The sequence below is a fragment of the Dermacentor albipictus genome, chromosome 10 (assembly GCF_038994185.2).
Source record: "Dermacentor albipictus isolate Rhodes 1998 colony chromosome 10, USDA_Dalb.pri_finalv2, whole genome shotgun sequence".
Taxonomy (NCBI): Eukaryota; Metazoa; Arthropoda; class Arachnida; order Ixodida; family Ixodidae; genus Dermacentor; species Dermacentor albipictus.
Genome location: NC_091830.1, coordinates 95607423 through 95625109, shown reverse-complemented (window position 1 = coordinate 95625109; position 17687 = coordinate 95607423). Strand labels below are relative to the sequence as shown.

General features: G+C 44.5%; 1 protein-coding gene across 2 annotated transcripts in view; it reads left to right on the top strand.

Annotated features, from left to right (window-relative positions):
- Positions 1-12220, top strand: part of LOC135921432 (acetylcholinesterase-like) — a 40979-nt gene extending 28759 nt beyond the window's left edge. For both annotated transcript variants that reach the window (XM_065455792.2, XM_065455793.2), the window contains exon 4: positions 12051-12220. In XM_065455792.2, coding sequence (XP_065311864.1) covers positions 12051-12192 — 142 coding nt within the window. In that variant the 3' untranslated portion in view covers positions 12193-12220. The remainder of the gene's footprint in view (positions 1-12050) is intronic.
- Positions 12221-17687: the final 5467 nt, after the last annotated feature.

The window sequence follows — 17687 nt, the reverse complement described above, 5'->3', positions numbered from 1 at the left end:
TACAGACAACGGAAGTCTGACAGAAGAATTTACATAGAAGCGTCCTGGCTTTCGTGTTTTCGTCGCTGGATTTTAGAGGGTGTATGGTGCTTCGCAAGGGCCACTACCCTTCTTGTGGTACGGTCGAGGGTGTAAATTTTGTTGTCTAGGACAATATTTAAAATAGATTTTGACTTTGTAGCCAGGCGTTTACTCAGTACAAGCTAAGTCTCCTAGCTTCTTTCTTATGAGTTGCATCCTGTGCGAAAGTCGTCTTCAATCTAAACACGAGGTGATTTTAGTTGTTCCTGTTTAGGTGCATTTATCAGTGCACCTTTGACTTTTGTCAGTGCATCAGACTTTGCTTACTGAAGTGAAGGAACTTCACTATGATCTGCCGAGGGTAATCTGGAATTTGCATCCCTATTCCATGCGCACGCTCAATTTTTTTAACTCCGTTACATCTTCTGTGTCCTTCCATGACTCTGAAAATTACTTAACGATTCCTTTTAAAATAAGGTGATTTAGACGCATTCTGTTATTGAGGTATTCAGCTACTAAGCTTCACTATATGCAGTGTAATAAGCACATTTATTTGTTAAGCATCCCCCGTACCCGTAAGAGAGTCCCAGTTGCCTAGGAAAAATATATTCAGCATTACAGCTCAGCTGTACGAAATATTTTACATGAATTTCCTTGTTTGTTTTTCAAATTTATTTGCTTCCTATATTTGAGGCCGAAGGATGATGCAACACTTGGACTGCAATCACACATAGGCCACGGCTACATTGCAATACCTCTGTCATGGGTAATATAAGGCGTAAAGGGGGGGGGGGGTCTAATATAATGAACATTGACCATTCAATTGGCAGTGGGCATTTCAGCAGCATTCCGGACAAACAAAGATAAACATTGGACCACTCTAAAGAGCGCAATGTCGCGCTATCTCTTTGTTAAATGTCATCTGACTGTAGCAAGCCCGCATAATGATTCCATCGCTTGTGCAAGTAACCGGAAGGAGTGTGTTTGTTGTTGACGGCTTGTAGTATACCATACAGGTAATACGGGGACTTCTTTCACAATCAGTGCTCCTTGATTGCCCCTTTTCGGGGTTACCATTATTACATTCAACCGTCATATTAGTGCACGGTCAAACTTAGGATTATTATGCAGCTTAAAGCTTCGCGCATAATCGCCATTGGATGGTGTTATGAAACAGTCTCATACAAACTCAATAGCTTGTTCTGAAAGAGGAACTCTGGCCTTCAACAAAACAACCAACTCCTTTTCGGCCTTGAATGAAAGCGTACGGAGATCATTACTCTTGCATGTTGGCATAAGATCCACTTCAAAAATCAACTAATAACTTCCGCCACCTACATATGACAAGACACATTAGGCCAATTAACGGTTAATGAATACCTAATGATTAGCTGTGTCTTACCAGTACTCACCTATGCGGCAGAAACCTGGAGGCTTACGAAAACGGTTCTACTCAAATTGAGGACGACGCAACGAGCTATGGAAAGAAGAATGATAGGTGTATACGTTAAGGGATAAGAAAAGAGCAGATTGGGTGAGGGAACAAACGTGAGTTATTGACATCTTAGTTGAAATTAAGAAAAAGAGATGGGCATGGGCAGGACATGTAAGGAGGAGGGAAGATAAGCGATGATCATCAAGGGTTACGGACTGGATTCGAAGGGAAGGGAAGCGTAGCAGGGGGCGGCAGAAACTTAGGTGGGCGGATGAGATTAAGAAGTTTGCAGGGGCGACATGGCCACAATTAGTACATGACCGTGGTTGTTGGAGAAGTATGGGAGAGGCCTTTGCCCTGCAGTGGGCGTAACCAGGCTGATGATGATTATGATGATGATGATGATGATGATGATTACCATCTTCCGCAAGTGGGATAGCCGAAAGTGGACGTGGAGGAGCCCGAACGGCGAGACTAGAAATGAAATAGACTTCATACTCTGCGCTAACCCTGGCATCATACAAGATGTGGACGTACTCAGCAAGGTGCGCTGCAGTGACCATAGGATGGTAAGAACTCGAATTAGCCTAGACCTGAGGAGGGAATGGAAGAAACTGGTACATAAGAAGCCGATTAATGAGTTAGCGGTAAGAGGGAAAATAGAGGAATTCCAGATCAAGCTACAGAACAGGTATTCGGCTTTAACTCAGGAAGAGGACCTTAGTGTTGAAGCAATGAAGGACAATCTTGTGGGCATCATTAACGATTGTGCAATAGAAGTCGGTGGTAACTCCGTTAGACAGGATACCAGTAAGCTATCGCAGGAGACGAGAGATCTGATCAAGAAACGCCAATGTATGAAGGCCTCTAACCCTACAGCCAGAATAGAACTGGCAGAACTTTCGAAGTTAATTAACAAGCGTAAGACAGCTGACATGAGGAAGTATAATATGGATAGAATTGAAAATGCTCTCAGTAACGGAGGAAGCCTAAAAGCAGTGACGAAGAAACTAGGAATTGGCAAGAACCACATGTATGCGTTAAGAGACAAAGCCGGCAATGTCATTACTAATATGGATGAGATAGTTCAAGTGGCTGAAGACTTCCATAGAGGTTTATACAGTACCAGCGGCACCCAAGACGATAATGGAAGAGCGAACAGTTTAGAGTAATTCGAAATCCCACAGGTAACGCCGGAAGAAGTAAAGAAAGCCTTGGGAGCTATGCAAAGGGGAAAGGCAGGTGGGGAAGATCAGGTAACAGCAGATTTGTTGAAGGATGGTGGGCAGATTGTTCTAGAGAAACTGGCCACCCTGTATACCCAATGCCTCATGACCTCGAGCGTACCGGAACCTTGGAAGAACGCTAACATAATCCTAATTCATATTAATGGGGACGCCAAAGACTTGAAAAATCATAGACCGATCAGCTTACTGTCAGTTGCCTACAAACTATTTACTAAGGTAATCGCAAATAGAATCAGGAGCACCTTAGACTTCTGTCATGCAAGGGCCGGGCAGGGTTCCGTAAAGGCTACTCAACAATAGACCATATATCCACACTATCAATCAGGTGATAGAAAAATGTGCGGAATATAACCCACCCTTATGTATAGCTTTCATTGATTACGAGAAAGCATTTGATTCTGCCAAAACCTCAGCAGTCATGGAGGCATTACGGAATCAGGGTGTAGACGAGCCGCGTGTAAAAATACTGAAAGACATCTATAGCGGCTCCACAGCCACCGTAGTCATCCATAAAGAAAACAACAAAATCCCAATAAAGAAAGGCGTCAGGCAGGGAGATACGATCTCTCCAATGCTATTGACAGAGTGTTTACAGGAGGTATTCAGAGACCTGGATTGGGAAGAATTGGGGATAAAAGTTAATGGAGAATGCCTTAGTAACTTGCGATTCGCTGGTGATATTGCCTTGCTTAGTAAATCAGGGGACATATTGCAATGTATGCTCATCGACCTGGAGAGGCAAAGCAGAAAAGTGGGTCTAAAAATTAATCTGCAGAAAACTAAAGTAATGTTTAACAGTCTCGGAAGATAACAGCAATTTACAATAGGCAGCGAGGCACTGGAAGTCGTAAGGGAGTACATCTACTTAGGGCAGGTAGTGACTGCGGATCCGGATCATGAGACGGAAATAAACAGAAGAATAAGAATGGGCTGAGGTGCGTTTGGCAGGCATTCTCAGGTCATGAAAAGCAGGTTGCCGTTATGCCTCAAGAGAAAAGTTTATAATAGCTGTGTCTTACCAGTACTCACCTACTGGGCCGAAACGTGGAGGCTTACGAATAGGGTTCTACTCAAATTGAGGACGACGCAACGAGCCATGGAAAGAAAAATGATGGGTGTAACGTTAAGGGATAAGAAAAGATCAGATTGGGTGAGGGAAGAAACGCGAGGTAATGACATCTTAGTTGAAATCAAGAAAAGGAAATGGGCATGGGCAGGACATGTAATGAGGATGCAAGATGACCCATGTTCATTAAGGGTTAAGGACTGGATTCCAAGGCAAGGGATGCGTAGCAGGGGGCGGCAGAAAGTTAGGTGGGCGGATGAGATTAAGAAGTTTGCAGGGTCGACATGGCCACAATTAGTGCATGACCGGGGTTCTTGGAGAAGTATGGGAGAGGCCTTTGCCCTGCAGTGACGTTACCAGGCTGATGATAATGATGATGACATTAGGTCACCGTTAGCGGAGCCGTAGTTTGACTTTCCATCAGGTTGTCAATTTCCTTTCCAGACATGTTAGTGGTTAGTTGTTCAGCACTGATGTCGGACATCTTGGCTATATTCAAGCTGCGTGACTTAGATTGCGCAATTTGATCAAGGACAGCGGTCAATTCGTTTCCGCGGCATATGAGTCCAACTCTGCCAAATATTTCCTCTTCAGCAGATAAGAAACACTTTTCTGCAGTACGATGGCTGGTGCTCTTTCAGCAAATTGTACTGTATTGAGCAAAGTTCGTAAAGCTTCTTCCCCGAGTGCCACTCCTTCAGGCGACTGATCTTATTTTAACCTCCTGAAGTATATGAACAGTGAACTCGTTCTCGAATTACAGCAAGCGTTGTTCATCCTCATCACAGATGCTTGCCATGTATAGGCTTCATAGGAAGTGTCATGGACGTGAAAACGTTCATCAATCTTTTACCTTTAGTGACTGCTAGTGCATGCTTCTGGATTAACATACATGGCACGCTCTCCAGTTGAGCGATGCTGCTTATAAATTCGCCTTATAATGCGAAGTAATTAGATATTTTTTCACTCTAGCAGCGTCAGTACTTCATGGTATGATCACTAGGTTCATAGCTACAGATTGAAAAAAACAACGAGGAAATTTCCTATCAGTATTTTTACAGAGAAGCTGTTAACGGCTACTTTCTCCAGTATTGTGTTCGCGTATACAAAAAAGCTATCATCAGCATTTGCTCGAGCATCATCGTGTTCTTCCACAGCTGGCTCGTTGGTGCCCCTCGGCGATACTACGCGAACGCGCTCGTGCCACTGCTCCCGCGTTCGTCGTTGCGATTAATTAATTACTTACCAAGAACACAAACACGTAACCCATAATTGAGAAATATTTGGGAATAATTGAGCTGTAATAACAATAATAATAATACGAATAAGAAGAACCTAATTGAGAAATAATAAACCGTCGGGATTTACCCAGTGATAAACACCGGGGCCGCACGCTTAAGCTTCTATTGTTAACAACCTGTACGGAGTGCTTGGGCTGATCGTTCTTTAGGTGTATCTCAACTAATTCACTCTTTAAACAGAAGACAATATATACATTCAATTGTGCAGGGTGACTACGAAAAAGATCCAGGCTTGCCGATCAAGATCAGACTGGTATTTTCGACATAGCGGCAAGCGTTTACTGTGGAAAACCATTACGCATAGATCACTTCCCGGCAGACAAGGAATTGCTCTTGATTTCCTAATTGCAGTGTATTTTTCCGCGTGTGTTTAAACAGTAAGCACGCACTTATTTCTTCAGCCAGCAGTGTTTTCATTTTAAATCACTTGTATCCACTGAATAAATTAATTTTTGTTCAACCGTGGCGGAAGCATTTCTGCTGCAGAATGTTCTCGACTTCGTCATGGCACCTTTCATGGTGCTGTTCACTGCGCTGTTCAGCACCTCCTAGCAGGTGCGTAGTTCCTGTACGTAAGAAACGCACATGGTGTGACGCCTTTTGAGTCACGTCGTAAATAAAAACCCGAAAACAAGCCGAAAACTTCCTCGACGATTGCGATGCTTCCTAGTGCTAAATTTCAACGCAGCTCCATACATGTTTTCATTTCGCATCTGTCACGGGCAATCTGTCTCATGCGGCAGGATGCGAACGGAGCGAAGTGTGGCGCCACTGCCTCGCTAATCGGGAGATCGCGAGTGCGAGCGTGTGGATGCTGCGCGGGCGCGATTTGCAGCAGCCGCCGCCGACAGACCTCCCAGACGATGCGCGCAACTATGGTTCTTTTCCTCTCACTCTTTCTACAGAGCATCCTGCTCCGCTTTCAGCCTCATGGTCCCGCTGCATCTCGTCCTCCGCATTTTTCCTCGCGCCTTTCATCCCCCTCTGCCTACCACGTTCGCTTTGTTCTTTCGCTGCGCTCCTCTGCTCGCTTACGAGGGACGACGACGACTTCGTGCTTGCTATGTCAGGGAGTCAGATATTTATCTGCAATATGATTACTGTGCACACACTTTACGTAAAGGAAGGCTTTTCTGGGCAACGACAAAACAATATAACGAGAGAGGTAGAAAGGCAATTGTTGTTGACGACAAACTTCGTGTTGCGAGGACCCTGTAATACTGGGATGTTTTATCAAATGTGCGTAGAGACGCGTCACAAGAGAGCAGCGCTGATCAAGGCAGATAGCGTGTAGGGGAACACTAACTTCGGTTTGCTTTAACGCACGAAGCGCAGTTAAGAAAATCGACAAACTCGAACACATTTTGCTCACACATGACCGACAAATATGTGTGATAACTGGGTCTTAGTTGCATGACGCCATTATCAAGACGAGATCGTAACGCCTGGTTATCAGCTTTACTCAAAGAGTTTCCTACAATAACTACTAGATGGAACTGTGGCGCTGTAGTCATTGAGCCAACATGGGAATGATTGGTAATGCATGAATTTGTCTGATCTTCATGCTTGTTAATTCCGACGCCCTTGTGGCTTTGTTTATTACACTTTATCTCATGACTGTCCATACGTTTGTAAGTGCAGAAGACTGCAAACACGTTCAATCGCTGCTAATTGCAGTAGTTCGGCCTGTCATTGTAGTCAAATCGAAAGACGCCAAGCGTCCCGATGCGCTGGCTTGTCCTCGAGAAACTCACAAGGGCGTTTTATGCCACTTCTCAATGCACACTTTCGTGGCGTGATGGTCTGAACAGCGGTCTTCTGTGGTAAAGGTCCACTGTTCAAATCAAATGCTACCGTCGTACAATTTGATCATTTTTATTTAACTTAATTATTTATTACATGGTATTTTGCCAAAATAGGACGAGTTTACAATGTCAAGAAGCCTTGACAAGCCTGAACGATGAAGTTTAGGCAATTCCATGTACTACACTTCATTCACATGGTGGTTGAAATACCGTGCTTGTGGCTGCCGTAGACACTAGAGCCAAAGTTCCCTCTAGTAATTAGTGTACGAAACTCTAAGGCTTTACCGTTGTGACCACAAATCTCTTTGCGGTGGTGTTACCGTCGTCACAAAGCATGTCTATGAACTCTCAGTTGCTTTGCGATTTCTTCCGCTTAAGTGTTTGGTTTCAAGCTTTCGCTTTTCGGTGCTTCATTTTTTCTGTGTGTGCTGTATCGAAGACCTGAGGCTGATGACCATTATCTTTTTCTACGATCACCTTTTGCGGCTCAGTAAGAACTTAATATTACTGGCTGACTTCAATGTCCCAGCAATTGACTAGAATGCGATTAATTATGGATTCTCTAATCTATATGGCAGAGTTTTTGGCATATTTTTTTCACTTAGCCCTGACCAAATGGTCAAGGAATCCACACGTGGGACTTCAATACTACTTGTACTTGTAACGGAATTGTTTGCTGGAGCGTCGGATCCAATTCAACCTTATATTTCAGACCCCAAACTAATATTTTGTGTGGGATGTACACGGCTGGTAAGCTAATAGGAAGAAGTCAACTACGGCAGTGACATTAGTCCACCAGAATGTGCTGTGATAGATTATTTGTACATGCATATTTCCACAAATTAGAGCGATGTTGAGAGCTCCTAGCGCCGCTTTCGCAACTACAGAGTTCTGTACTAAAACAATTGGGTTCGACTTAACGAACTACATATTCGCAACAGCACACCCCGCCACACCGCACCGCACAGCACTACGCCATACTGTGCACTAGTACGTACAGACGTTGCCCGGCTAGAATAAGAAAGGCGCCTGATGGTGGCACAACCGGCAGCGACAGACGCCAGGGATACAGAGCGCACCGCCAAGCTAGAAGATGAAATGGGCCTGACGAAGGCACCACGCAGCGTGGTGCTATCTCTCGAGAAGACGCAAAACGCGCGCGCAGGCTGCTTTGTATCAGCGCCAAAAATAGAGACAGAGAGAAACAGAGAGAGAGAACCTCTTAATTACAAGAACAGAGAATTTTCGCCGGCCCGTATGCAATAGCTGGCATGCTAAAAAGGTGAAAGTGAAGTGTATGGTGCCCTTTATGTGCCTTTTGAACGTCGCTATTGGAAATGACAAAATTTTTCAGCGTAGCAAAAGTTACTACTTCAGTGAGATTGTGAACCAGTGTTAGAGAGAACTCGGAAGCAGTACCTTTTCTAACTTGTTTTCGCAAAAACTCACGCATATAATGCGGTACTGTACAAAGGGGCAGAGGCAAGCATTGGGGAATAAAAATTGAGGAGGGGCAAAGTGAAGCCGGAAATTGGCGTTGCTCCGCCACTATATCGGGTCAGTTTTCCTCTCTTGTTTACCATCATCATCAGCAGCAGCACCCGCAGCAGCCTGGTTCCGCCCACTGCAGGGCGAGTACATGACCCCGGTCATGTACTCATTGTGGCCATGTCGTCCCTCCCAACTTCTTAATCTCATCCGCCCACCTAACTTTCTTGCGCCCCCTGCTACGCTTCCCTTCACTTGGAATCCAGTCCGTAACCCTTAATGACCATCGGTTATCTTCCCTCCTCATTACATGCCCTGTCCATGCCCATTTTTTTTCTTGGTTTCAACTGAGATGTCATTAACTTGCGTTTGTTCCCTCACCAAATCTGCTCTTTTCTTATCCCTTAACGTTACACCCATCATTCTTCTTTCCATAGCTCGTTGCGTCGTCCTCAATTTGAGTAGAACCCTTTTCGTAAGCCTCCAGGTTTCTGCCCCGTACGTTTGTTTACATTTCTCGTTTACATTTCTCGCGAAACCACGCCGCGCTGCGCGCAACCGGGCTGCTCGGAAGCGCGCGCTCCGCAGCCGTACTAAACAAAAGGATGCAATCGCGACGTCTCATTGCATTACCGTTGCCGAAATCATGTTGAAGGAAGTTCATCATGAACTTCGCAAATTGGGCCGTGAGCTCGAATCGGCTGCTTTTACCAGCGTTTAGGAAAAGAAACATGCTTTTTAAGGTCAGCCGACCGAACTGTTCTCATCAACCTAAGGTACTGGCCGCTTCCCAGTTCTCCCGTGTTTTAATGAAAGGTCGCCTTAATCACTGCCTTTTGCTTGCTTTCTTTTATATGGGCTTCCTGGGGCTCTCAGACGGACTTGCAAGCTAGGCGTGTGGCGATACGAAAAAAAAAATGTACGCATTCTCACTGCACTGCAAGAACGCACTGGAGACACGTACGACATACCGACCCATTTGCGACGCATTCATAGTTTATGAGCACAAACACGTATTCTCGCTGTGACTTTAGGAATTGTCGTGCTTTATTGAACAAATTTCGGGTGGCCGCGCATCACCACGACAGCACGCCGGCGTAGAGGCACAATGCCATTTCTGACTCCGCGTTTCGATTCATTGACTGCGGCCTGAGGTGTCTTCTTCCAACGGTAAGTGAAGCTTCACGGAACCAAAGTTTTGCAATGGCCGGTGCAGGGTGCAGAACAGTATAGGCGCGTAAAACGGGTCTACGTGCGACCATGGAACAGCTGTTTGATGTCTTCGCAGGAGAACGTTCTCCGGAGCCACCTCAGTCTTGCAGCGCATCCGCTAATCTTCACTTCCCTGCTCTTCTCGCGTGCACAGATAAGATACGACTGCAGTAGGGAAGATTCGTCCCCGAAGTCAAAACAGCTGCTTCTTTCCCATGTTCCCGGATGAAGCGTCGACTGGCCAGCGCACGGTGCCCAGGGCATCGAAATGCACATATTCTGCTCAACGCTCTTTCAGCACGTGCAACGTGTTACACCTGTGCAGGTGTGCGTAAACCTCGAACTCCCTCTGCTTAAAATACTATGTGCTGTCGCTAGTACTGCGAGAAACAAGCAACAGTTAAGCAACATGTGTTTTAATTTTGCGCAAACGCAAGTTACTGAACACTATATAATCACATGCACCATGCGGGGTAAGAAGCAGGAATCACTGATCTGCAAGGCGTTCATTGTACAGATTCTGAGGCGCATCGGTTTCGGTTTGCGCTTGCATGTTAGAATGATTCCGCCGATGGGGGCAAAATTTCTCGCGGATGATCTTTCATCCATTCCTATTGCCATGGTGCGGTACATTGCCTACAGTGTTGCATGCACGTTCATTTCACGAGCTTTAGTTTCTCCTGTACCACGTGGCCACAGCAACATCCGGGAGAGCATGGTCCTGATGACACAGCGCAACAAAACACGGAGACGAACGCAAACCTGCTCACAAGGCGCCTTTGCCACGGTACGAAACCTACGCAGCTACACGTGCGGGCGCACAGAACCATAACAAAGCCGCCATTGTGTCCCGAAAGCGTGGCCGCTACAGCAAAAGAAACAAAAGAACAGCAAAAAAGAGACGAACCAAATACGTCATTTTCGCCACACTTTTCTCCTAGCGCGCGGAGAGGGTAGGGCCTTTCCTCAGTTTTGCTTCCTCCATGGAGGCCAGAGACCACATATCAAGTTTCGACTGGTTGCCCGGATGGTTTTTGTTTTGTTCTTGAAACTCAGGATCACTTGAAGGTCGCCGACAACGAGGGCTACAAGCGCTTCATGCTTTAAAATAGTTTGCCCCAATAGAGGGAGCACACAAAAAAACAGTTAGGCTTATTGGCGGCAAGTACAGGAGACATGATTCGCTGACACACCTTAATAAACCAAATGGCATAGCAGTGTTACTAAAACACAAAAAAAAATCAATTGCTTACCGTTTGTACATCAATTTTATTTTCTAGTCCAATCACACTGAATTTACACAGTGTGTAGAACAAAACCCGACATATTCATTGAAACCCACTTTTGCTCAAACTATAGCATTCCTACAACAGTGAATGATTGGAACTCCTTGCCAATAAGTGTTTTTGAGTTCTATAAATATGCCGACGAGCTCGATAACATTATTCTGTTATTGTGTACACTACGCTCCGGCAGAATGTGATCGTAATTTGGGTTACTTATTGTACTTATATATGCTGCTTTATTTTTTGTAGTATAATTGTCTCTGTTAATTTGTATCTTCAGTTCTCTATGATTTGTATTGTGTACAATGGTATTTTACCAATTTCGGATGCCAGGTTTACTCATTCTCATGTACTGTTGCTTGTGATGTTTTAATTATTTGGTTGCGTTCATTCTAGGTTCAAAGAAGGCCTGCAGTATTTGTGAATAAATAAAACTTAAAAAGAACTAGCCATCCCAGCCCTGCAAAATTGGATGTCCAGTGAAGCTGTAGAAAACCACCAGTGCAACAGCTGAGGGTTGTGTGCAGTGCTTTATGGCTTTAGAGTAATGGTAGTATTGCTATTTTCAAGTAATGGTGGGAATGGCAGTAATCGTAATTCTGATGGCACACCTCCGCCCATGCCGGTGCCGCAACAACATTGAAATCATTAGCTAGGCTGCTCATTTTATATACGAAAGCCTAGGGACGTCACACCCAACGTCACAAGCTAGCATCGCCACGACAGCTTGCGCAGCAGTAATCTTTAGCGAGAAACGGCTACGGGAGCGCCACGTGCTTCGCATTGCTATCGCAAGCGCTTTGTCATAAATTATGTGCTTCGGATGCTTGTTCCTTATTGAAACATATATTGTTCTTAATGTTGTATGAGTGATTCCAAAGCATGTATGCACCGTTCGCTGCACTTTGCTGAGTACTTGTAGCATCTGCCTTACGCGGGTATGAGCCATTACATTTTTGGCTTGTTTACAGGGATATGTGCGCTTACGGGGGCATGAGCGATTGATGGTGATAGTTTTCTGTCGACGACCGCGGAGGAATCCCGGGATCCTAGGCATATGCAAGTTCACTGTAACAAAAGATACATCGATGCCGTGGACTGCTCACATTATAAGCCTTGCCCTTTCTCTTATTGCTATTTTTTACGTAAATAAGTTGTCATGACAAGGACAATATCTCTCTTCTTCCAGGGTTCCAGAATTACCGAACAACCAGCAATGGCCACCGTACACGCAGCGTTCTCCCATTATGATCGTGATGGACCACGATACCTTCAACCAGACGCAGGATTTCCGTGCAAGTCACTGCGAGCGATGGAGGCCACTGTTCTAAAAGAAATTGAAAAAGTGGTTTGCTTATCTATGTGTATTATTATTGATCAGACCTACATTCTATGGTGATAGTGGTTAAGTTGGCAATTTGCTAGTCTTTTTCCCCTCTGGAAGAAGTAAAATTTGCTTGTTCATAAATAAGTTGTGCACCATTAGAAGGGTTCAGTTTCAGCGCTCATGGCAACGACAACGCATATAGTTTCCTTACAAGTATTGCAACAGTTCAGTATGAATGTTCACTCCCTTGAATTTTTCTTTGGAGCATACGCTAGATGAAATTTGCTGTAGGGCGCAATGTAATACTGTTGCGTAAGAAAACTAGAAATCTAAAAAGTGCGATTCTCACGCACCCAGTTGGAGAAATGAAATCTACGTAGTTTTTTCTTAAAGAAATCCTCGCAGCCGAACGAAAACGGGCCCTTGTCCGGCAATCGAACTCGAGATGAACACGCTTACGGGCTGGTCACTTTAACCTCTGAGCTAACCAGGAGGCCAACAGATCGCAAAGCGAGGCGCAATTTTCCTAGACCTGAGAAGGGAACGGAAGAAACTGGTACATAAGAAGCCGATCAATGAGTTAGCGGTAAGCGGGAAAATAGAGGAATTCCAGATCAAGCTACAGAACAAGTATTCGGATTAAACTCAGGAAGAGGACCTTAGTGTTGAAGCAATGAATGACAATCTTGTGGGCATCGATAAGGAGTGTCCAATAGAAGTCGGTGGTAACTCCGTTAGACAGTATACCAGTAAGCTATCGCAGGAGACGAAAGATCTGAACAAGAAACGCCAATGTATGAAAGCCTCTAACCCTACAGCCACAACAGAACTGGCAGAACTTTCGAAGGTAATCAACATGCGTCAGACAGCTAACATAAGGAAGTATAATATGGATAGAATTGAACATGCTCTCAGGAATGGAGAAAGCCTAGGAGCAGTGAAGAAGAAGAAGAAGAAGTGAAGAAGAAACTAGCAGTGAAGAAGAAGGAGAAGTGAAGAAGAAACTAGAAATTGGTAAGAATCAGATGTATGCGTTAAGAGACAAAGCCGGCAATATCATTACTGATATGAATGAGATAGTTCAAGTGGCCGAGGAGTTCTATAGAGATTTATACAGTACCAGTGGCACCCACGACGATAATGGAAGAGAGAATAGTCTAGAGGAATTCGAAATCCCGCAGGTAACGCCGGAAGAAGTAAAACAAGCCTTGGGAGCTGTGCAAAAGGGGAAGACAGCTGGGGAGGATAAGGTAACAGCAGATTTGTTGAAGGATGGTGGGCAGATTGTTCTACAGGAACTGGCCACCCTGTATACGCAATGCCTCATGACCTCGAGCGTACCAGAATCTTGGAAGAACGCTAACATAATCCTAATCCATATGAAAGGGGATGCCAAAGACTGGAAAATTTATAGACCGATCAGCTTACTGTCAATTGCCTACAAACTATTTACTAAGGTAATCGCAAATAGAATCAGGAACACATTAGACTTCTGTGAACCAAAGGACCAGGCAGAATTCCGTAAAGGCTACTAAACAATAGACCATATTCGCCCTATCAATCAGGTGATAGAGAAATGTGCAGAAAGTAACCAACCCATATATATAGCTTTCATTGATTACGTGAAAGCCTTTGATTCTGTCGAAACCTCAGCAGGCATGGAGGAATTACGGAATCAGGGTGTAGACGAGGCGTATGTAAAAATACTGAAACATATCTATAGCGGCTCCACAGCCACCCTAGTTTTCCATAAAGAAAGCAACAAAATCCCAATAAAGAAAGCGTCAGGCCGGGAGATACGACCTCTCCAATGCTATTCACAGCGTGTTCCAGGGGGGTATTCAGAGACCTGGATTGGGAAGAATTGGGGATAACAGTTAATAGAGAATACCTTAGTAACTTGCTATTCGCTGGTGATATTGCCTTCCTTAGTAACTCAGGGGACCAACTGCAGTGCATGCTCACTGACTTGGAGAGGCAAAGCAGAAGAGTGGGTCTAAAAATTAATCTGCAGAACACTAATGTAATGTTTAACAGTCTCGGAAGATAACAGCAATTTACAATAGGTAGCGAGGCAGCGGAAGTGGTAAGGGAATACATCTACTTAGAGCAGGTAGTGACGGCGGATGCGGATCATGAGACAGAAATAATCAGAAGAATAAGAATGGGCTGGGGTGCGTTTATCAGGCATTCTCAGATCATGAACTGCAGGTTGCCGTTATCCCTCAAGAGAAAAGTGTATAATAGCTGTGTCTTACCAGTACTCACCTACAGGGCAGAAACCTGGAGGCTTACGAAAAGGTTTCTACATAAATTGAGGACGACGCAACGAGTTATGGAAAGAATAATGATGGGTGTAACGTTAAGGGATAAGAAAAGAGCAGATTGGGTGAGGGAACAAACGCGAGTTAATGACATCCTAGTTGAAATCAAGAAAAAGAAATGGGCATGGGCAGGACATGTAATGAGGAGCGAAGGTTACCGATGGTCATTGAGGGTTACGGACTGGATTCCAAAGGAAGGGAAGCGCAGCAGGGGGCGGCAAAAAGTTACGTGGGCTGATGAGATTAAGAAGTTTGCATGGACGACATGGCCACAATTAGTACATGACCGGGGTTGTTGGAGAAGTATGGGAGAGGCCTTTGCCCTGCAGTGGGCGTAACCAGGCTGATGATGATGATGATGTAAAAGCGCGCTTGAACTATCCGCGATAGAAGCGAAAATTTTTCACTCTAAGCAAGCACGTTTCGGCAACGCGTTTCGGAAGTTGGCACGCTTAAATTCTCGTACCAATATTATGCCACGAAGTGCACACTTTCAACATCCATTCACCCATGAAGTTCTCCACATGCATATCTCTGCATGCATATCCGGTGGCTGAAAACTAAGACAGACGTGAGGGATTTTTCTATCTTATATTTTTGGGGGTTCTCACTGTCAAGTCAGCGTGAAGTGTGCCAATAGGGTCAGTCTAAGCCCCTCTTGTGAATTTTACATGCCTAAATTCTCGCTTGATCCATGCGCGATAAACGGCGTATGCAGATCGCGACGGGTAGCACAATACAGCATTATTTCTCAGTGGTTCTAATATCGTAGTATCAGAATCTCCCGCGCGTATGCGGCCATGTACGCGCTTAGGTATGCGGGACATTTTTCGACGAATTTGAACAGCACCTAAAACGTGTATAAGAAAGAAAGGACAGGTCTCATCTCTTACCGGAAAACCAGAAGTAGCGTTCGCGCTGGGATACATCTATCAGCTTTAATGTTAGCTTCAGCATTCCTCTGACATCGGAAAAATCTTTTCAAAACCAGTCGTTAACGAGTTGGGAATGTCTTATGCGCCGCCGAAGGCCGAGCCATTGCGTGTGACAAAGGTGTACTGGCATATACATATACCGAAATATATACGGAAACATTCTGCAGGTTTGGACAGCGCTTACACGATGCCTCATTTAAGCTACAGCAAACGGTTCTGCGATCAGTCAGACATGGTTGGTACACTTGGCGCAGGAAAGTAATTGAAGCGCCTCTTACCCCCGCACTCGCGATGCAGCAGTTGCGAATACAGGCTCGAGATCTACGGCGACACGAAAGGAATCACGTGAACACCAATGTAAGTGCAAATGCAGAAGAAATAATGCGATCCAGAAAGGCTTTCGAAAATTCTAGAAGACACTAAAGTATAGCTGAGACGGTTTTACACAATACAAATCAATATTCATGAACGGCTATAATTCCTACACATACTTTAATACACTATGACACGTTGCATAACGCCGCAATCACCTTGACATCTCATTTGGCGATGACAGTGCTTCCCCATTCTGACTCGTACTACACTGTTCAATTGTTAATTTTCTGGGTTAATTTATTAATAAGTGCGGAACAGTGAACCGTAACGTTTGTCGCACACATTTGTTGCTGCAAACTGTAATGATCCAGTGTTGATGGTGACGAGTAGAGTATCAAATAACATTCGTTTGCCGATGAAAAATGTCCAAAGATGCATGATCGTTATCAAAGAGTGGTTCATTATGCCTTATTTCTAAATAGCGCTCGTAAAATTGGTTATTTCTCTTCATTTCATTTCATTTTATTACCTTAAAGACCCCATTCGGGGTATTACATACGGGGTGGTTAACATGTGAACATAGGAAAAGGCAGGTGTTACATTGAAATACAAGTTTCAACAGTTTCTAGAAATTGTGAATGACATGTGATGGCAGCGACATTAATGGGTAAGTCGTTCCAGGCCTTGGCAGCTCGAGGAAAAAATGATGATTGAAAAGTGACAGTTCGTGTTCGAGGAGGAGAAACTTGGAGTTGATGGCTGGTGCGCTGTGACATGCGTGAAGATGATGGCGTGACGTAAGGCGGGCGGCTTAGTGAGCTGTAAAAAAATTTGTGACAAGGAGAGAGCGTGGCGATGCGACGACGAAAAGCAAGAGATGCCAAGCTAGATTGTGCCTTTAAGTGTGAAACGCTGATGTTATATGAATATGAAGAATGGATGAATCTAGTCGCACGATTCTGAACCGACTCGAGTGCATTGATGATATATGTTTGATGAGGGTTCCAGATGGCGGCAGCATATTCCAGTTGTGGCCTGACAAATGATTTGTATGCGAGTAGTTTGACGTGCTGTGGAGCATGACGAAGATGACGCCTCATGAACCCAAGGGACTTGTTTGCTGACGAGATTACGTTAGTAGCATGCGCATTCCAGGAAAGGTCGTGGGACAGGGTTACGCGTACGTACTTATAGGTTAGAACTGATTCTAGTGGGACGTTTGCAATTGTGTAAGTAGACAGATAAGGATTACGACGGCGGGAAATTGAAATAAATTTGCACTTGTTAGGGTTCAAGGCCATTTGCCAATGGTTGCACCAGTCCTGCACATTATTAAGGTCATTCTGGAGAGATGCTTGGTCAGAGATGTTAGTCACAGTACGATAAATCACACAGTCGTAAGCGAACATACGAATAGGACAAGATACATGCAGCGGAAGATCGTTAATGTATATTAGGAAAAGAAGCGGTCCTAAGACTGAGCCTTGAGACAATAGACTATAGACAATAGTCAATAGACAAGACTATAGACAATAGTAACCCTTTTAAACAATTAGGTGTTGTGTGCATAGGGGGCAACCTTAGCTACGAAGCCAATCGCTTTCCTTGAAGTCTGTATATATTGTTAATGTTAGCTGTCGTTGTACTTCCCCATACCCAGATGCTCAGTTTAGTTGGGATAAAAACAAGCAGGTATAAAGTATTATTTTAACCGAAATCTAAAACAAGGAAACCCTTTCATTTTAAGCATGCCCATACACATTTTGGAAGACTGCTAAACAAATGTTAATTTTCAGTTTCCGTGACAGTACGGTCAAAATACTTTTCTAGTATTTTAACGGTGGCTATAGTTTGATTTGCCGCGCTAGGTATATGTAATATGTCGTCATAGAAACAACCTCTTCCCACCGATGGAAAAATATGTC